This window comes from Pogona vitticeps, chromosome 2 (assembly GCF_051106095.1).
Source record: "Pogona vitticeps strain Pit_001003342236 chromosome 2, PviZW2.1, whole genome shotgun sequence".
Taxonomy (NCBI): domain Eukaryota; kingdom Metazoa; phylum Chordata; class Lepidosauria; order Squamata; family Agamidae; genus Pogona; species Pogona vitticeps.
Genome location: NC_135784.1, coordinates 133,279,954 through 133,302,089, shown reverse-complemented (window position 1 = coordinate 133,302,089; position 22,136 = coordinate 133,279,954). Strand labels below are relative to the sequence as shown.

General features: G+C 42.8%; 1 protein-coding gene and 1 long non-coding RNA gene across 12 annotated transcripts in view; one reads left to right on the top strand and one right to left on the bottom strand.

The window, feature by feature from the left end:
* MXRA7 (matrix remodeling associated 7) overlaps nt 1–22,136 on the bottom strand; it is a 96,870-nt gene that overhangs the window by 12,674 nt on the left and 62,060 nt on the right. For 4 of the 9 annotated variants that reach the window (XM_078385995.1, XM_072990475.2, XM_072990476.2 and 1 more), the window contains one exon: nt 18,584–20,391. The exons of 2 other annotated variants lie outside the window; for them this stretch is intronic. Coding sequence is in view for 5 of the 7 variants with exons in the window: in XM_072990475.2 (XP_072846576.2) it covers nt 20,352–20,391 (40 nt within the window). In the remaining 2 variants the exon portion in view is untranslated. Of the gene's footprint in view, nt 1–6,174; nt 6,533–13,310; nt 13,429–18,583; nt 20,392–22,136 lie in introns of those variants that run through there. 3 more of the 9 variants (XM_072990473.2, XM_072990472.2, XM_072990471.2) reach the window with 2 other exon arrangements.
* On the top strand, nt 7,121–20,392 carry LOC110085905 (uncharacterized). 3 transcript variants are annotated; one of them, XR_002301718.3, is made up of 3 exons: nt 7,121–8,648; nt 9,168–9,272; nt 15,250–20,392. It is a non-coding gene; the product is annotated as an uncharacterized LOC110085905 (long non-coding RNA). The 3 variants fall into 3 exon arrangements; XR_013542016.1 differs by having other exon boundaries at nt 7,121–9,272; XR_012083796.2 differs by lacking the exon at nt 9,168–9,272 and having other exon boundaries at nt 7,528–8,648.

The window sequence follows — 22,136 nt, the reverse complement described above, 5'->3', positions numbered from 1 at the left end:
TTAAATCTCAGCTCCTCTGAAATGCCTTATGCAGCCATCTTTTTCTTAAGAAGCTTCCTGTGTTGTTGTTTTTTTTGCACTGGAATTTTCTGCAATTTTGTGTTCAATATCTATCATTTAGGAATTCCCCATCTGTCTGTCATGAATACCGTCACTGGAAATTTCAAACATGAGATCCTACTCAGTATTTTCTTAGGTTTACTGAAATTAGATTTTTTAAAGTCCAGAATGTGTGCCTAATTATGTTTGGCTTTCCCCTTCCTCAGTGTAATGAATTCCAAGAGGCTTCCACTACAAAGACTTTCCTGTTGATGAAGATCCAGTCCAGAACATTTGATCCCCTTGTCATTTCTGCTTTCTGGAAAATGAAACTTCCAGCAAGGCAGTGAGAAATTACATTGTTGGTAGAGCTGGACACTCAGCAGATAACATGGTACTGTAGTTAAAATTTCCCAACAGTACTTTTTTAAAAAAAGTTTGGTAATCTGATCTAGGGAAGCATCATCTAAGTTTTCAGTTTGTAGCATATTTCTATTTAAACACTCTTAATTGGACTTCTGTCCTCCAAGTCACTGATCCCCTTGCAGATGAACACATTCTTTATAGTATAATGCTTCACACTAATGGAGTGGTATACCAACCAACCTTCCTTCCTGTTCTATCTATTGCTTTGAGCAATGTATATCCTTCAATGTATTTATTTATTTATTTATTTATACCCCGCCTCTCTAGACCATGTCTACTCGGGGTAGCTTACAACATAAGATAATATATTACTACATTCTAGTCAAAAGACCCATCAACCAAATTTATGCAGCAGCTATTAAATCATATTTGCCTTCCTGTGTTAAGCATTCAAGATCACATTTACTTCCCATACTCTGAGGCATGGAGCATATCCTGTAGAAACACCTGAAGTATTAAATCATTTCCTTCAGCTGCTTTCTGCTTGTTTTTCTTCTTTGTGGTTGCTATGCCACTGTTCTGGTGTTTTGTGTTATCACTGACACTCACATGTCCTAGTGCTTTCTGTCCCCCTCTTCTCTGGAATACTGACACCCTTCTCTGCAGAACTCAGTTTAAAGTTTTCTTGATTAAGCAAACTTTTTCCCCAACTACTGTCAGATGTAATCCAGCTTCTGTCAGAAGTACTTTTTCACTGAAGTGCAGATCCTGATCCATGCTGACCACTGAAGAGGATGAAGAAACTCAGATCTGTGTGTGCAATTGAGGGAAGGAACAACATACTTCCATAGGGGCAGGCACAGCAACCCCCAAGGGGGATAGAGAAGAAAGGTGGGGTCAGCCCTTGAAACTGGGAAGGCACTCTGAGGGACAAGGGAGGCCTGGACTTCTGTTCCCACTGACTTTCAGGCTTGTTAACTTATTTCAAGACCACATCATTGTTTTATCTGAAGATTTGTGCTTGGACACATGAAAGTTTATGAAAAATAAAAACTACTTGGTCTTAAAGATGCTGCACGACTTTTGGTTTCTCTTATAACTGTCCGTAACCCTCACTTGTGTGTTGCTGTTCTCGGGTACTGGCCACCCCAGTGACTCCCACAGCTCATTGTCTTCGTTAATTTATTGTGAATTTTTTCTCCCCCATAGAAAACAATGGAGCTGTCAAAAGTTGGGCTCCATTGTTTCCAATGGGGGAGAAAAAAAATCACATAAAATTAACGAAAAGTCAGCAACTGTTTTAAATGCTTGGGTTCGTTAGAGCACCTTCTAAATCGTGTGCAAACCTAGTTTGTCTTTGTTCTGAGTATTCGTAAATGTTTTGTGAATTTTTTCCTCCCCCATTGAAATGCATTGAGCCCAACTTTTGACAGCTGTCAAAAGTTGGTTTCAATGCTTTCCTATGGGGGAGAAAAAAATTCAGCAAAAATTAACAAAAAAGTCAAATCAAAGCCAAATTAAGTTTGCATGCGTTTTAGAAGGTGCACTAACAATTCCAAGCATTTAAAACGTTTTTGAACATTTTAAGACACTTTTAAAATTGAAAAAAACAAACATCGTTAAGTGAAACAGGGGACCTAAAAATGCATTCGCTACGTGAGGGAGCCAAGAGATAAAAGGAACAACAGGGAAGTTTGGCCTTGGAGTTCAGAACGAAGCAGGACAAAGGCTAATAGAGTTTTGTCAAGAGAATAAGCTGGTCATCACAAACACTCTTTTCCAACAACACAAGAGGCGACTCTATACATGGAAATCACCAGATGGGCAATATCGAAATCAGATTGATTATATTCTCTGCAGCCAAAGATGGAGAAGCTCTATACAGTCAGCAAAAACAAGACCTGGAGCTGACTGCGGTTCTGATCATCAGCTTCTCATAGCAAAATTCAAGCTTAGACTGAAGAGAGTAGGAAAAACCACTGGGCCACTCAGGTATAATCTAAACCAAATCCCTTATGAATACACAGTGGAAGTAAAGAACAGATTTAAGGAACTAGATTTGGTGGACAGAGTGCCTGAAGAACTATGGATGAAGGCTCGTAACATTGTCCAGGAGGCAGCAACGAAAACCATCCCAAAGAAAAGGAAATGCAAGAAAGCAAAGTGGCTGTCCAACGAGGCCTTAGAAATAGCAGAGAGGAGAAGGGAAACAAAATGCAAGGGAGATAGGGAAAGTTATAGAAAATTGAATGCAGACTTCCAAAGAATAGCAAGGAGAGACAAGAGGGCCTTCTTAAATGAACAATGCAAAGAAATAGAGGAAGATAACAGAAAAGGAAAGACCAGAGATCTGTCCAGGAAAATTGGAGATATTAGAGGAACATTTTGCGCAAAGATGAACATGATAAAAGACAAAAATGGGAGGGACCTAACAGAAGCAGAAGACGTCAAGAAGAGGTGGCAAGAGTACACAGAGGAATTATATCAGAAAGATTTAGATATCCCGGACAACCCAGACAATGTAGTTGCTGACCTTGAGCCAGACATCCTGGAGAGCGAAGTCAAGTGGGCCTTAGAAAGCCTGGCTAACAACAAGGCCAGTGGAGGTGATGGCATTCCAGTTGAACTATTTAAAATCTTGAAAGATGATGCTGTTAAGGTGCTACATTCAATATGCCAGCAAGTTTGGAAAACTCAACAGTGGCCAGAGGATTGGAAAAGATCAGTCTACATCCCAATCCCCAAGAAGGACAGTGCCAAAGAATGCTCCAACTACCGTACAATTGCACTCATTTCACACGCTAGCAAGGTTATGCTCAAAATCCTGCAAGGTAGGCTTCAGCAGTATGTGGACCGAGAACTCCCAGAAGTACAAGCTGGATTCCGAAGAGGCAGAGGAACTCGAGACCAAATTGCTAACGTGCGCTGGATTATGGAGAAAGCCAGAGAGTTCCAGAAAAATATCTACTTCTGCTTCATTGACTATGCGAAAGCCTTTGACTGTGTGGACCACAGCAAACTAAGGCAAGTTCTTAAAGAAATGGGAGTGCCTGACCACTTTATCTGTCTCCTGAGAAACCTATATGTGGGACAGGAAGCAACAGTCAGAACTGGTCATGGAACAACTGAGTGGTTCAAAATTGGGAAAGGAGTACGGCAAGGCTGTATATTGTCCCCCAGCTTATTTAACTTATATGCACAATACATCATGTGAAAGGCTGGACTGGAGGAATCCCAAACTGGAATTAAGATTGCCAGAAGAAATATCAACAACCTCCGATATGCAGATGATACCACTCTGATGGCAGAAAGTGAGGAGGAATTAAAGAACCTTGTAATGAGAGTGAAAGAGGAGAGTGCAAAAAATGGTCTGAAACTCAACATCAAAAAAACTAAGATCATGGCCACTGGTCCCATCACCTCCTGGGAAATAGAAGGGGAAGACATGGAGGCAGTGTCAACTTTTATCTTCCTGGGCTCCATGATCACTGCAGATGGAGACAGCAGCCCTGAAATTAAAAGACGCCTGCTTCTTGGGAGGAAAGCGATGACAAATCTTGACAGCATCTTGAAAAGCAGAGACATCACCTTGCCAACAAAAGTCCGAATAGTCAAAGCTATGGTTTTTCCTGTCGTGATGTATGGAAGTGAGAGCTGGACCATAAAGAAAGCAGACCACCGAAGAATTGATGCCTTTGAATTGTGGTGCTGGAGGAGGCTCTTGAGAATCCCCTGGACTGCAAGGAGAACAAACCTATCAATTCTAAAGGAAATCAACCCTGAGTGCTCACTGGAAGGACAGATCCTGAAGCTGAGGCTCCAGTACTTTGGCCATCTCATGAGAAGAAAAGAGTCCTTGGAAAAAACCTTGATGTTAGGAAGGTGTGATGGCAAGAAGAGAAGGGGACGACCGAGGATGAGATGGTTGGACAGTGTCTGCGAAGCAACCAACATGAACCTGACACAACTCCGGGAGGCAGTAGAAGACAGGAGGGCCTGGCGTGCTCTGGTCCATGGGGTCACGAAGAGTCGGACACGACTAAACAACTAAACACACATGTGAAGCATGGTCCCGAAATCGCTAAGCGAAAATCGCCCATAGGAAACATCGCTAAATGATGCATAGAATTCTTTAAAAAAACCCATCGTAAAGCGAAAACATTGCTAAACGAGGCAATCGTTAAGCGAGGCACCACTGTATATAATGCAACCCAGGCGAGGGTTCATACACTCCACAAAGGAGGGAACAGTCTCTTGTTCCTGCCACTGCTCCTGTCTTCTTAGGCCACATTAGATATTACAACAGAATCACAGAATAATGGAGTTGGAAGGGAGCTTTAAGCCCACATCAAATCCCCTCCTCAATACAGGAATCCAAGTTAAAGTATATCTAACAGATGGCTAACTTTCTCTTTAATGTCTTCGGTGTTGGTGCACTCAACACAAGTTGTCCTGAGCATGAGAAATACATTTTTGCTAAATAGCAAGGATGTACCCAGTGACATTTTGTGCACATTTCAGGGTGTCCCCTGTGCCCAGCAGCACTTGTATGCACTGGATGACTGGTTTTCTATCTTCTGCTACCCATACCCTTAGACATACCTGTCTGATTTGCATGCCATGGATCCCTAACTCACTTGTACACTTTAGCCCAGCAAGCAGATGTCAATGGATATTCCCTGTGTTTATCCTCTAACCACCACATGCTTAGCCTCAGTGCCTCAAGATGCATTTCTAGATCTCAGTCCTATATTGATCTTGTTCCTATCATGATGCTGGTTCCTTTGCAGTTACAAGTGAGGGTTGTCAGACCTCCAGCCAACATCTAGGAGTAAGAAATGTATTTCACCTGTGGTATCTGAATCAAGTGAAATATCTTGAGGGCATGGGTATATTAATTCATGTTTCCATAACAGCAAAGACTCTTCTGCCTTTCACTGAACCATCATGGGGTATATTTAAACCAACCATCTTCAGAAGATGTTTGTGCCCAATTATCAAAGGATTCCCTTTCTTGTTGGTTTTTTTGCCTTTTCTCTGTGAACAGAAGTATTTTGTCTGTTTGGGAACAATATACCCCCTAATATTCAGCCCTGCTGGGCACGATTCCATCCCCACCCCCCGCACTGGGTGCCATTGCATCTGGAACTGAATGCACGGAGAAGAGAGCTGTGCAGAGGCAAGGGGAGTCATCTGTGCATGTGCCCAGCTTAGTGGAAACCTTGCTTTGGACATTTGAAGTAGGAATCTTCTGAATGTGTTGATACCTGTTTTAGTAGATGGCATCATGGAGCCCCCGATTATTTCTAGTTTATGTCTTTCTTTCATAGGGGAGTTCAGGAAATATTTGAATCTGCCATCTCCTGCATGTGTTGGGACTGGCTTTATCAGGGCTTTAGTCAGGGTACCTGTGACTGCTACCTTGAGCTTTGCACACCTCACAATTTTGGGAATTAGCAACATGCTGCTGCTTTGGCCTGTGCAGGTTGACTCTACAGTAATATAATAATATAAAACAGCATTGGTCTGTTGTATCGATGGATCAAATGTAGAGAGAAACTAAATGCTAGGCAAAGACTTGTCAAGACTATAAAACAATTGTTTACTTCTGTCTTGCAGCAACATGAAGTACACTGTGAACATACACCACCCATCGCACATACTCTATTAAAATGGCAATGTTTTAAACTATCGTTCATTTACCACAGCACCTGGTAACTACTTTTACTAAATACCTCATTACTCGAGACGTTGCCTCATCCGACATACCTTGTGATGATGGCGCTACCGTTATCACGGAGGACGGTTCCACGCTGACCGTCGTCGTCGTCGCCGGCTTCTCCTCCTCCTCCTCCTCGGTGGCCGAGAGGCAAGGAATAGGGTTGGGAGCGCCCTGCGGATCCGCTCCGTTGGCGGCGCCTAAGCCCACCTCCGGGATGTCTGCCGCCGCCGCCGCGGCTGCCGGGCCGAGGAGGCCGCTTCTCCCGGCGGCTACAACGGCCTCCAAAGCTTTCAAGAGGGACGAGTTGCAGGGCGCTTTCTTCGGGTCCGGGGGCTCGAGATTTTTCCTCTTCGTCATCTTGCAGGGGATAAGATTGTCGAGGTTGCGCCCTCGGCCGGGTAACATGGCGGAAAAGCGGGCTTCCTTCAGACAATAAGCCCAACTTTATCGGAAGTACAAGAATTGGGATTGTCGTCCCTCGAGGAGCCTCGCCTCTCTTTGGGGGGGGGGAGGCGCAAGGTCTCGTTGGGCCAGCGGTCCCGTCACACCGGAGGGGGCACCGGCCTGAAGCCAAGGCGGCCAGCGGCCTCGAAAAGCAGAGGCCAGGGACCAGCTCCGTAAGGGCCCCCCAGAACGGCGTGGCGACTCCGCCAAGGCTCTGCGGAGGAAGGCAACCAGGCCGAGACTCCTCCGACGCTCCGCTTCCCGCGGCTCCGGGTCTCACCCGCCGCTCTTCCGGCCAGAGGCCCGCCTCTTCCCCAGGCCGGTTTCGCTTCGGGCACGCCTTCTCTTAAGTTTTCTCCCGCCAGAGGTGGGAAAGGCGACGGGGGGGGGGGGGGAAGGACCTCCAGACACGCCGCTTTCCTCCCAGCCGCTTCGTGCCGTCCCCGAAAGGAGGCAGGCGCCCGGCTCTGGGCCGCGGCCTCGGAAACCCGCCTGGTAGCAGCGAGCCCCCCCCCCCCCGTCTAACGCGAAGCCGAGTCCTTCGGGAAGAACGCCGCCGCCGATTCAGAGAATGAGCCCGCGCAGCCACCGTAGCGAAGAAGTCTTTCTCCAAGTCCCTCGCGCAGCGCTTGCTCTATTAAGCCAAATTCGGTTTCTACGGACTTGACTGTTAGAGGGACCCGCGGGACTAACTTCCTAGTCCCTTTGCGCCGTTTCTTCTTCCCTTTCCACAGCAGAACTATTCGTATTATCTATCTATCTATCTATCTATCTATCTATCTATCTATCTATCTATCTATCTATCTATCTATCTATCTATCTATCTATCAGTGAGAGCTGGACCATAAAGAAAGCTGACTGCCGAAGAATTGATGCCTTTGAATTGTGGTGCTGGAGGAGGCTCTTGAGAATCCCCTGGACTGCAAGGAGAACAAACCTATCAGTTCTAAAGGAAATCAACCCTGAATGCTCACTTGAAGGACAGATCCTGAAGCTGAGGCTCCAGTACTTTGGCCATCTCATGAGAAGAAAAGAGTCCTTGGAAAAAACCTTGATGTTAGGAAGGTGTGATGGCAAGAGGAGAAGGGGACGACCGAGGATGAGATGGCTGGACAGTGTCTGCGAAGCAACCAACATGAACCTGACACAACTCCGGGAGGCAGTAGAAGACAGGAGGGCCTGGCGTGCTCTGGTCCATGGGGTCACGAAGAGTCGGACACGACTAAACGACTAAACACACATATTTCTCTCTCTCTCTCTCTCTCTCTCTCTCTATCTATCGCTGCAAAGACGGCTGAGAAACTGGTGGAATAAATGCGACAGCAGCTGCAACAGAACGAGCAGCAGAAACAAGTGTGAAATCCAGGATTGGAATGTGGCTGTTGTTGGAAAACACATGATCCTCTCTATATAGTCTTCGTTGCAGAACAGAGATGGCAACGGGAGTTCATACTTTTTCTAGCTCGTATCTTAGCGTGAATAGCGCTATTTATTTTTTTTACATGTTAAACATTTAAAAGGACAGATGTTTTCATTCAGTCTGGATTGCATGTAGAACAAAGGGTTCTTGCTGCAACGGGCTATGGAATCTTTATTGTAGACTCACACAATTATCCCGCCTCCTAATTCGTCTCTTCAGTCCTTGCAACTCTATGGTCACCTTAAAACCCCTCTCACCGCTGTCCGTTTCTCTGGCAGCTTTTCACATGCGCAAGCGTAAGCAGAGGGCAAGTTCGTTTATACGCATGCGTAAAAGAGACCGCTACCGTAAGGCGGCCCCTTGATAAAACGGAGTATGCGCAGTAGGAAATACTGAGGAGGCGGACTGAATGTTACATTGATCGCTAGCGGAGACAGGGGCGCCTGCGCAGCCATCCGGCGGTCGTAACGGTTGTTTCCTCGGTTCTCGGGAGGGGAGCAGTGGAAGAAAAGGGCGGCGGCGGGGAAAGGACGTTCGCATCATGGACCGCCAAGTTGATCTGCTTTCTGTGCCGCACAAGCGTAATGATTTCCATCGGGGTAGCCTCGTAGTCAGTCAGTTGCAACAAGAGCAGCAGCCTTGCAAGTGCCCTTACCGGTTGGTGGCGTCCATACCCCTTCCCCCGGAGTAGCTGGAGTTGCAAGTATTTGAGAATAGCTAGAGGGCTTGTAACTCATGGGGTCCTCCTCAGTGTTGTACAAAATGGTGTAGTGTTACCAGCCCAGAAAGGTGTATTCTGAGTAAGCCTGTCAATGATTTCAGCATAATCTATTTTACTTTTCTCACTCTCTCCATCCTCTGTCAAGTAGGATGACTTGGCCTTGAAAATCAATTCATACTTGCCTCAGTTATAGTTCCCTTTCAACTCTCTCCCTCACTCAAGAGACTAATAATTTCAAAATTTAAACATACACAGCACATGCAGACAAGAAAAATGAGAAAAATGAAGCAATTTGTCTGAACTTTGGTCAGCATAATTCTTTCAGAATGTTTCAAAAATCTAACGGTGCAAAAGCATACTTATTTGTTGATTTCCACTGTGAGTGCTAGTCTGAGTCTACTATCAGAATGAAGACCACACAAGATAATTTATATACTGTATACTTTGCCCCACAGACTCTTAATGAGGTTTCAAAAGAACTTCTGGATATAATTTTGGAGCCTCTGTTTGGAATAGCTGAGAATTGTTGGGAGGACAGGTGATGTCCATAAAGATTGGAGGTGAGCAAATGTCATCCATCTTAAACAACAGGGCAAGTACTGACAAATCACCTTGACATTGATCCCTGGAACGGCTCTACAACAGATGATTGATCTATGAGCATTTCAAAAAGAACACTGATTTCTGGGATTCAATGTGGTTTCTCAAAAATGAGTCAGGCCAGACTGGTCTCTTTCTCTTTGTGGAGTCCTGTATTAAGAGGATGCTAAAAATATAGTTCATCTTGATTTCAGCAAGGCATTTGACACTGTCCTTCATGCTTTTGCAGCTAAACTCCTAAAAATTGGGTTAAACAATGATACTATGAAGGTGATTTGGAGCTGACAAGACGGGCCATGCCCAGTGAGTGCTCACCAATGGTTCCTTGTCATCTGGGAGAGAAATTAAAAATGGCATGCTACAGAGTTCTATCCTGGGCTCAGCATTCAACATCTTTATAAATGGCTTAGATCAGGGTGTAGAGGAGAAATTCACAGAAACCAAATTGAGAAGGGTAGGTAATACTTTGGGATATGGAATTCAATATATCCCTAATAGGGTGGAGAACTGGACCAAACACAAAACTAATTTCAGTGGGAGGGAAATGTAAGGTTCTACATTTAGGCAGGATAGGCAGATGCACAAATACACAGTGGCAACAGCTGCCTTGGCAGTAATACAGTACATGTAAAAAAGGCAAGCGGTCTTAATATAGACCACAGGTTAAACATGAGTCAAAAGTCTCATGATGTGACCAAAAATAAAAAATGAACCAATACTAGGCTGCTTTAAGAGAAATACTGTATAGTGTCAAGAGGAAGCATTAGAATGGTATTAGTACCATTCTGTTCTCTCTTGGTCTAAAGTCACCTGGAATACTGAGTCCAGAGGACAGTTGTCAGGGTGTACAATATTACCAGGATGAGGAATATGTGAGGGAGTTGTTTATGCCTAATCTGGAGAAAAGAGGACTGGGAGGAAATGTGATAGCCATCTTCAGATATCTAAAAGACTACCACATGGAAGATGGAGTTACAAAGAGTATGACATGAAGTAATGGATTCAAATTGTGAGAAAGGAGATTTCACCTGATCAGGAAGAAATCTGTGGCAGTAAGAGCTGTTCAGCAGTGGAATGGACTGCCTCAGATGGTGCTAGATTTTCCTTCATTGGAGGTTTTAAAGGTGAGATGGCCACCTGTCAGGGACACTTTAGCTACGAATTTCCTGCCTTGTCAAGGGGTTGGATTCAGTAAATCAGGGGTCCCTTTCAGCTCTGTAGTTCCATGATTCTATGAATAAAAATCTTAGTAATGTTTTAACTGCTGCTCACAACTACAACAATCAAGAAACTGAAGGAAAAAGATCAACAGGTGGATTTGTAGCACTTTATGTCTTGTTGTTAGTTCAGCAAGGCTTGTCAGGGCAGTTTGAAATCTGGTATGTTTTTAGAACTCTGCAGTTAGGTCATGGATGTTAGGTTATTACCTTAACATGTCACTTCTATAAGCAATAGAACTGCAAGACATATATTGGAACCTTTTTGGGAAAATGGTTCATCTAAACTAAAGAACCTGTATGCCCGTTTACTTTTGAGGACTAGAGTACAGTTGTGCCTCGCATAACGAGCGCACCGTATAACGACGAATCCGCATAGCGATCCCTTTTCCGGGATCACTAATGCGGAGGCATAGCATCGGTCCCTATGGAAAAAACTTGCTTACCAAACATAGGTGCCAGGAAGGAGCAGCCGCTGCCGTGGCCACGAGAGTGATGCAGGGCCGTGCTGGCCGGGGAGGAACGCAGGCGGGCAGGCAGGCAGATGGGGGGAGGGAAACGGCACTCGCTCACTCGCCCGCCACCCCCCGCTTTCCCTCTTCCTCCTCGTCCTTCTCCCGGGGAGGAAGGCAGGCGGTGAGGCAGGCAGGCGAAGGAAGGGAAGCTGCGCACTCACGCGTCCTCCCCTCCACTTTCCCTCTTCTCCTCTTGCCGCTGGCCCCCCAAGCCTCCCACAGAGTCGGGCGATCAGCTGTTCGGTGGTTCCAAAATGGCCGCCAGACACCCGAAATGGCCGCGCACAGCGTTTTTGCACTCTCCCCTCGCTTACCGAGGGCACGAAAATGGCTGCCGCTATGGAGGAAACTTCGCTGAACGATGTTTAATGCGTTCCAGTGGGCTTTTACGTTCCGTTTAGCGACGATTTCACATAGCGAGGGTTAATCTGGAACGGATTAACCTCGCTATGCGGGGCACCACTGTATTTTACTTGTTGCTACCATGTAAGCATGAAAAACATGAATCAGGTATGAAAATGGATCTTTTTTAATCCAAACTGTAGAGCAGAGCACAGTTCATTTCTTTTGCCATTCTGCTTGTTTACCTCAAATAGCACAACTGCAAATATGCAAGATATTTCTAGTAGTCTTTCTGACCAGCAGGAGGGGCCCGTGCACATACACATTTACTGTCACCACCAGTTCTGGTGTTCACTAAACAGGTACATTTAAGAAAATTAAAAAGGAAGCTTTTCATAAAAATGTTCTGACATTCCTTCAGCAACATACCTGTTTGCCCAAGATAGTACCAAGTCAAGATATTAAAATCTTTTTAAAAAAGTTATCATTTACTATTTGTTGTAAAAAGTGTACAGTATATGTTTGCCTTCTATGATACAGATGAACATAGTCTATTGAGATGTGGAGCTCACCAGGTAGTATCTGGACGTTGGCTCTTCTGTGCAGTGCTAAAAGTAATGTAGAAAGTTGGTTGCTTTGAAAAGAAAAGGGAGATAATGACCCAAATCCTCTTACCCAGTTACGCTGGTGTAGCACAAATGGTATAAATTTTGGAGGCTAATTGCCCCAAGTTAATACAATGGAGTCTCGACTTACATTTGGCTCCACTTACGAACTTTCGACCTACAGATTTCTCTGGCCGCAAAGTTTCACTTCAACTTGCGGCCAGAGAATTGACCTACGGACCAGAAGGGTGAGGCGGGGAAAGCGCCAAATTCAAATTTTGGGCGGATCGGCTTTTGGGCGGATCAGCTTTCGGAGCTTAGAAAGGTGCACCCACTGCCTCTGGGCACCGGGGACAGGAGACAAGAGGCCAGTGGGTCCAGCTTTCTAAGCCCCGAAAGCCCAAAGCTGACAGCGGGCGCAGGGCGGCTTTCAGCTTCCAAAGCTGCCGGCTTTTGGGGCTTAGAAAGGTACACCCACTGGCCTCTTGTCTCCTGTCCCCGGTGCCCTCTGCCTCCTATCCCTGCGGGGATGGGAGACAGAGGACAGCGGGGACAGAAGGCAGAGGGCAGCAGGTGCAGCTTTGGAAGCCCCTGATTTTTTTTTCTTTGGCTGGAATGAATTAAATGATTTTTAATGCATTCCTATGGGAAATGGAGCCTCGACCTACGGAATTTTCGACCTGTGGCCACAGTTCCAATACGGATTAATTCCGTAAGTCAAGGATGCACTGTAAATCTCTACAGACATTACCAGTTACTATAGTATGACTGGTGTGCAATTGATAATGTCTAAAATGATTTATTAACTTGGGGCAGTTTGGTTCCTATTTGTGTAGTGACAGAAATGGATTTTGGCCAGTTGTTGAGTATCTGACGTTTATCTATGTCTGGACAACAGTGTGTTTTTGATAAATGAACTGCCCCTTATATACACAGTATTTTCACAGAAGAGGTAATTTTAAATAATATTTCTGCTGTTTTATGACATGAATTCAGAAACAGCTCGTTTAACATTGGCATTACCTATCATATGCTTGTCTGCCACATTAAGGTTAGCCTCCTTTCAGCAAGAATGCTATGCTTTGGCTGGGGTTATTGATTAGGACAGCAGTTGGTATGTTTTGCCTTAAATATAATGTATGCCACAGAGCTGCTTCACATGCCAGAAACATCCAAAAGACTTTTTCCTTCTGGGAAAAATCAATTCCATGAGACAGAAAAGGCTAGTATTAAGGAGTACTTATGCTGAAAGTGTATAGACTTGAAGTGTCCAGTAGACCAAAAGATGGAGAAAAGGATGGTCTGGCTAGGTAACTTACAGTCTATATGTCATAAAGCTTAAGCTGTTCTTTGATGTCGTTTTCAGACATCTCGCCAAATGTATCTTCTTTCTCCTTTATGAGGTTGAAGATGGCAGTCAGCTGTTCTCTCTCAATCCTGCCAAGAAGAGAAGGATAATAACAAGGGGAAATGGAGATGTCACTTCTTCATAAGTTGAAAAGCAGTACTAGTGGATTTTGAAAGTTCACAAATATTGGCTGCTAGTTATCTCTGGCACTGATTGACTGACTGATTGATTTAGTTCATGGCCAACAGGGCTTAAGTAATTTACAACAGATTAAGATTATTAAAAACAAATGTGAGCATTTGCATGGAAGTTCCCTAGCATACTAAATGGAAGGTTGTATTCACAATTGATCTAAGATACAGAGTCCAATTGATAGTGTAAATTAAAGTAGAACTAGTGAATCAATTCTGAATAGTAAGTCAACACTTGTGTAAATTGTATGGGTTCAAGGAGCCTACTGTAGTTGGGAAAGTGGATTTGAGTCTAGATTTGAGTGTGGTCAATTATTATCAAGCAGTGGCACTGAACTCCTGATTTTCTCAGATAATGGCTGAAATCCTGTTGCATAGTGTAATAAATTGCCATGGAGTAGGCCCACTAAATCAGTGGGGACTTGGTGAGACAACTCCTCCATATGTTCCACTGATTCAAATCGACTTACTATAGTTGTAACTTGCTGTGCTAAAGTAAGTCACAACTAGAGTAAATCCATTTGAATCAATGGAACGTATGGAGAGGCTGACTCACCAAGTCACCAATGATGGGGGGGAGTGCTACTCTAGTGTAACACACTACACTAGGCAACAGGGTTTCAGTGCATATGTTTGTTTGGGTTTCTTGTCATTCACAGGAACTGCATCTTCATACTGTGCACAAAAAGAAAAGAAAAAAGAACATTGTTTCCCCACATTTCATGGTTTCCTAGATGCAGTAATCTTCCATGTTTATTTCAGAATGTTAAATATCAAAGAAGTTGCTGAGCTTAAGATGACTGAGATACTTGCTTTCCGCTTGGGTATCTGCCTGAAGTGGAGAAAGAGGCACAACTAACAGATGTAAAGAAAAGGATTTGTTTAAAGGAAAAGCAGTTGAAAGCAAAGGAGTAGCTATATAGTATTTTAGTGGCAATAAACCTGTTGCTACCCAGCCATTGGATTACAAACCCCATCATCCACAACTTGACAACTAGCCCTGGAAAACCACAGGTTCTCAACCCCTCTTGAAAAAAACACACACCTTTAACCTTACTTCTTAACATTTTTAGCCTCCAGGATCCACTTTGCAAGCTTCCTAGACTCCCAAAAGTGTTGGCACTTCCACTTTTTTAAAAAGGATATTTGTTTGCAGGGCATATCTGCAACTTATTCAAAAGCTGACCTGCTGTTCCCAAAGTCTTTCTGTGGTGGCAATTCTTCTGTATCTACTTGGGAAAATCAATTTGGGGAGGGGGACAGGAGAATCTAATGAAGCCAAAGCTATGAAAAAATATTGGGTAGGTGGAGTTCCACGGCTTTGCCCATCCCTGCACAAAGGAGCTCTCTCTTTTCTCTGCTGTTTTCATTGCAGCCTTCCAAAAAGCACTTTATAAAGAAGGGACAGAGAAGTGTTTGCCCTCCAGATTTTTTAGACTACAACATCTGTCATCCATTACCTTTGGCCATGCTGGCTGAAGCTCTGGGGAGGTGAAGTCCAAAATGTATGGAAGACCAAAGTTATAAAGGAAAAACACAGCAGAGAGGGAAAATACAACAACATGTGGTTGAGCTGCCTTAAGTAATTTAGCCCATTCATGTTTACTAATGTGAGCTATTACCACAACAGCCCTTTAGAATGAGTAGAACTCACTATTCAAGCATTCCATCACATAGATTGTATTATGCTTATGTATATCTTTGTATTTGTTCATTCAGGATCTACAATCTTCCCTATATGGACATTTCAGGATGAGATACAATCAACATACAAGTTCATTGCCTTGGCAATTCAAGAGACCTCTATTAACAAGCATCTCTTCCCCCCCCCCATCACAACAAAAACATGTTGATCACCCTGTCTCCTGAAAAAAAGACAAAAGTTGTTCCCACAAACAGCTATCCAACAAACAGCAACAGAGCAAGGACAGAATTCCTACCCCAGTCCTCTGAAGATGCCGGCCACAGAGACTGGCGAAACATCAGGAAGAACAACCTTCAGAACACGGCCAAAGAGCCCAAAAAAACACAACAACCATCAGATCCCGCCCATGAAAGCCTTCAAGAATACAGTTCCACACTGCTCTTTGATGGCTGAGCATTGTTGTAGCTGTCCCTTTACCATATGCTTATCTCTGCTACTTCAAAAGAACTAGCAAGATCAGTTCAGATTCCATAGCCCAAATCGGGGGGGGGGGGGGGAGCCCCCAAAAGAATAGTTTTTGGTTTCTCTGCAGAAGAGGTATTGTTTTCATCTTTATATCTGATTTAGTGCTGCTCATTTGTTGGCGGTACCTTCCAAAGTAACGCTTATTTCTTATTTCAGTATTTGCCCTGCTTGCTGTAGCATCAAGAAGATGGAAACCTATTTCTTAAACCCAGCACTTTTAATAAACTTTAGTATGTTCTTTTGCTTGCTCCTTTTTCACCTTTCTTGTCAATTAGTCTTTCAGGTGCCCTAATTCTGCCCTTTTTTCAGCTGAACTGCAACTCCCATCAGATCTAGCCAACATAGACAATAGTGAGGTATAATGGGAATTACATCCTGGAGAGTGAAGTCAAGTGGGCCTTAGAAAGCATGGCTAACAACTAGGCCAGTGGAGCTGATGGCATTCCAGTCGAACTATTTAAAATCTTAAAAGATGACGCTGTTAAGGTGCTGCATTCAATATGCCAGCAAATTTGGAAAATACAGCAGTGACCAGAGGATTGGAAAATATGAGTCTACATCCCACTCCCAAAGAAGGGCAGTGCCAAAGAATGCTGCAGCTACTGTACAGCTGCACTCATTTCACACGCTAGCAAGGTTATGCTCAAAATCCTACAAGGTAGGCTTCAGCAGTATGTGGACTGAGAACTCCCAGAAGTGCAAGCTGGATTTCGGAGGGGCAGGGGAACTAATTGCTAACATGTGCTGGATTATGGGGAAAGCCAGAGAGTACCAGAAAAACATCTACTTCTGCTTCATTGACTATGCAAAAGCCTTTGACTGTGTGGACCACAGCAAACTATGGCAAGTTCTTAAAGAAATGGGAATGCCTGACCACCTTATCTAGTTCCTGAGAAATCTATATGTGGGACAGGAAGCAACAGTTACAACTGGATATGGAACAACTGATTGGTTCAAAATTGGGAAAGGAATATGACAAGGATGCATATTGTCCCCCGGCTTATTTAACTTATATGCACAATACATCATGTGAAAGGCTGGACTGGAGGAATCCCAAACTGGAATTAAGACTGCCGGAAGAAATATCAACAACCTCAGATATGCAGATGATACCACTCTGATGGCAGAAAGTGAAGAGGAATTAAAGAATCGCTTAATGAGGGTGAAAGAGGAGAGTGCAAAAAATGATCTGAAGCTAAAAAAAAAACCCTAAGATCATGGCCACTGGTCCCATCACCTCCTGGCAAATAGAAGGAGAAGATATGGAGGGAGTGACAGATTTTACTTGGGCTCCATGATCACTGCAGATGGTGACAGAAGTCACAAAATTAAAAAACGCCTGCTTCTTGGGAGGAAAACGATGACAGATAGCATCTTAAAAAGCAGAGACATCACCTTGCCAACAAAAGTTCGCATAGTCAAAGCTATGGTTTTTCCTATAGTGATGTATGGAAGTGACCATAAAGAAAGCTGACTGCCAAAGAATTGATGCTTTTGAATTGTGGTGTTAGAGGAGACTCTTGAGAGTCCCCTGGACTGCAAGGAGAACAAATCTATCCATTCTAAAGGAAATCAAGCCTGAGTGCTCACAGAAGGACAGATCCTGAAGCTGAGGCTCCAATACTTTGGCCATCTCATGAGAAGAGAAGACTCCCTGGAAAAGATCCTGATGTTGGGAAAGTGTGAAGGAAAGAGCAGAAGGGGATGACAGAGGATGAGATGGTTGGACAGTCATTGAAGCTACCAACATGAATTTGACCAAATTCCGGGAGGCGGTGGAAGACAGGAGGGCCTGGCATGCTCTGGTCCATGGTGTCACGAAGAGGCGTACATGGCTTAACGACTAAACAACAACAATGGGAATTATAGGGCCCAGAGCTATAAAACATTATTGTTAGTCCTAACATGTTAACGTTAAATTGTTAAAACAAAATTAGTAAACATTAAAAATCTTATGAAAGCTTTGCCAGATTACAGTGCTAACTAATTTATTTGAAATGGCCAAAAGTGAATTAAAATGGGAACCATTGCTAGGATTGTATTGGTGTTCTCTTAAACTTTTCATAACTTGTTACAGCTGGTTGCAAATTGACAAGGTGCGGGGGTGCAACTTGATCACATGTTTAGTTACGTGCCTGGCTGTGAAACCAGCATGCATCCTGGCACTTCATCAATCAGCTGCAATTAGCCATGGCAAGTCCTGCAAACACCAGTAAGGTTCTAGCTACTGATCGTTATACAAAACTAACATTGTTGTTTTGTGCCATCATGTTGGAACTGACTGTTTTAAGGAGTGTTTTTACCAGTTCCATTCCCCCTGTGAGTTTCCATGGCCAGGTTGGACTTGAACCCTGGTCTCCAAAGTCCTAATCTGTCACTGTACCCACTATACCACACTGGGTACCCCTTAGCAAATTTGGAAATTTCTAACATTCTTTCCATATTCTGAGAGTGATATATTTCCCAAATTTATGGTCTATCAGGTTGTTCACTTGTGCCTTTATCTTTTAAAGCATAGTGATACTATTTGAAAGTTTCATTTCTTTGATATTACTTCACTCACACAAGCTACTCGTGTGAACAGACTCCAGATAACCATGAAACAACAAATACAAGCATGAAAGAAAGGGAGAAAGGGCTATAGAAAATGTCTATTTTGTGACATGTCTATTCTGACCTAAGTCAACAGATAATTTTAATTTCTTCCTTTAGAACCAGTTCTGATAATATGGCCTATTGTGCAAGATTAAAATTATGGTACTGTTTCCAAAGCTGAATAAAAATAGAAACATATTTTTCTGCTGGTGTAATCTTTGAAAGACGTAGTTGTAGACAGAAGAGTATAGATGCCATGCATATTTACAAACACAGGGACCACTCATATAAACTATTTAAAGGTTTATTGGACTGAATAATGGCAAAATACATTTTAAGCCACTAGAAATTACAGTCCTGTGTATAAGACTTTTCACATTTAGGAAAAAAAAGTAAAAAATACCCTAGACCGCCATTTTTGTCATAACTGAGGAGATAGCTTTGCTCACTGCCACTAGTCATATATCTTGTACAGTACAACATATGTATTGCTGTTTGCTGAAACATTGTATTGTATATAAGGCATTCTTTGCATAGTTAATGGTGTTTGAAACACTGAGTCTGTCACATAATGCAAACTGGAGGCAGAGTGGATGCTAATCAGTATCCCAAAGCCAGTGTCCTTATATAAATAGGATTCAGTTGCAAACTCTATTATGGAAGTGAGAACAGATATAGTAGTAGAAGCTTAGCTTTTCTTTTCTTTTAAACAGACAAAGCTTCCTGCTGTTTCCTAAATAAGCCCTTTTTAAAAAATCATATGCTAGAGAAAAACATTCTTCAAACCTGGGTGCTCCAAGGAGGAGTAAATAATTTCAAGTATATCTGAAGAATTAAGATTTTGTTTTTCAAAAGATCTTGGGCTTGATATATTATAAAATGTCAAGAAGGAATTAACATTTATTCAGACTATAAATGGAGAATTTTGAAAGACTTCTGCATTTACATCAGTATAGTACAAAAGTGTTCCATTGACAGAAGAAAGTAGCTATTGACCAATAGTGTAGTTTTAATGGAATTACAGTTTCAGCGCATATGAAACCTGTTACGATTTCAGTGTTGGGAACTTAACCCAATAGACCAGATTTTCTGTACATGTATTGTAACAATTCAATACCTTGGCTTTTCTACTATGGGAAGACAATCAACAGAGAAAAGTTCAAAAATGAAAGATGGTGTTGTAAGCAGTGTGGTGGCGTTAAAACAAAACAAAACATTTAATGTTAATTAAGAAATGAATAATAACTCACTAAACATTTTATGGTTTACTTCTTCAAATTCCATACTTGGGAACAAAAGCAAGGGCTAAGTGTACTGCACAGTAACAAAGCTCTAGTCCTTGTGATGAAAAATAGTCACAAACTGTTACACCAAAGCTGCAATCCAATGCCTATGCCTATGAGTAAACCCCATTGAACTCAATGGAACTTACTTCTGAGTAGAGGCATAGGATTGCTTTGCAGATCATCCTTCTTTCTTTAGAACTTCCCTCTACAAAGATGGAGGACTACTCCTTCAAAAGACTACAGTGTAAAGCTGACTACGCTCCTAGAGTCAATATCATACCACCAAACCTCCACCTGCACATTCACAAGGCTTTAAAATCTCATTGCATGGTCTTCAAAGCTGCTGAGAAAGCTTTTGATCCAAGGTGGACTGGTGAAAATGGACTAGACAGCTTGATAGAGCAACTAGACTGGTCTAATATAATTGGCTGTTTGGCCATGCTCTCTACGGTGGATTTGTTGTTTTGGGGATGCAGCAAACATGGGAACAGCAGACACAACAAAGTGTGGTTGTTTTGTTTAACAAACAGATCCCCTCAAAATGCTGTTGGTCACCTTCTCCAGCCCATTTAATTTTCAGGCCCAAACACATTGATTTCCTCCAGTCAAGACATTATAGGATTATATTCTGAGGAATTTAGCTTCAGTCAAAGAAAAAGTCTTGTATTTTGAGGGGCTATTAATTTTTCAGTTGTGTATGCATTATCTGGAAGGTTTGGGTTTGCTTTTTTCTCTCTCTGAAGCCTTTAAAAGTTGCCAAAGGAAAAGCTTTAGGAAGAGTCTAGGGATAACTTCATATAGTCTTCAGTTCTGCAAAGAGAAACAAGAAGAAAATAAAAAGAGAATTCATTTCAGTCATGTCACTTTTGAAGTGTTGTGAATATTTTCTGTCATTAAATAGAGACAAAAAATTTAGTGCAGGGAGAGAGTTCTGAGGAAAGTTTCTGAGCCACCTGGCACACATACACAAAGCAGTTATTAACAGAAAAGGTGCCACAAATTTAAGATATTTGCTTCATCATTTGCAGCAGGATAGTCCAAACCCAAGAAATGGAGTACTGACAAAACCTCTTACTTTGTAACATGAATTTGTCAATTTATTTTAGCCCTGGAGACTGAAAACTGGCAAGGATTCACTCAAAAGATCTGCAAGTGAGGCAGATATGTGGCATCAATTTTTGCTGATGTCCCACCCTATCCATTTCACATTTGGATATTTCTGGGTGTTGTTGTTGAGATTTATGTACTACCGTGTTTCCCCGAAAATAAGACAGCATCTTATATTAATTTTTGCTCCAAAATGCATTAGGGCTTATTCTCAGGGGATGTTTAATTTTTTTCATGCACAACCATCTATATTTATTCAAATACAGTCATGTCATCTTCTGGTTGCTGCACAATTGTGGAGGGCGGGGTTTCACTTAACTAGGGCTTATTTTTTGGTAGGGCTTACATTATGAGCATCCTGAAAAATCATACCAGGGCTTGTTTTCAAGAAACAGGGTACTCCATAGAGCTAAAGCACTCTCTGGGCAGTTTACAATATAGTTATGCAAACAACACTTTTTCCCAGAGAGTTGGGTACGTATTTTACCAACCTTGGAAGGATGGAAATCTGAATCAGCATTGAGCCACCTACCTGAATCTGTTGGGATTGAAGTCAGGTTATGAGCGCGCGCGTGTGTGTGTGTGTGTGTGTGTAAGCTACTTTTTACTCTGTCTTTACTGCAAAGGCAGAATATAAATATAATAGTAGCAGCAGCAGTAATAAATCTTAGTGAATAGTGAATTGGTTCTTAGTGAATTGGTTCTCATGTGGTGCAGACACTGCTCTGGCATCAAGATAAGACTTTCACCATTCCACAGCTGGCAGAACCCATCCTCAGAAGCCCAAGGAACCTAAGCTTTCAAAGGAGGAATTATTGCAGTACATAACTAGGTATTCTGGCAGTACAAACTTTCTCCTAAAAATGTACACCACAGTACAAGCCCTCTCCTAAAAATGTACACATCTTCCCCATCTCCCCAACTGCATACATTTTGCATCAACTAAGCACTCTACCATTTCATAAATATTAGGAGAGCACCTACCCATTAAGGAAAACTGCTGGGACAATCTGAACATTGGTAATCATTAATCATAAACAACATGGCTATTGTTGTGTATCACCCATAAAATAATGCAAGTGGTCACAGATAAATTCTTACGCTGTGCAGTTCGACTCCAGCTATTTACTAGAGTCAACAAACTGCCACTTACTGGATTGGCATTAATAATTATTTATGTCCATTATTATTTGTGTAGTTTTAAAAACATGTTAATAGTAAATATTTGTGCTATTTTGGGGATCCTGGAAGTAGTAATCAAATAGATCTGGAAGATGCTTGGTTGAGGAAGGATGCTGTTGGTAGGGTAGGCAACTGTGGCCTCCCCGATGTTTCAGTTCATAACTTCCACCAGAATTACCAACGACAGAAAATGGAGAGGAAATATGGGAAGTGCTGCCAAAAACATCTGGAGGGCCTAATTTGCTTTAGAGTCTAGATGAAGGTGA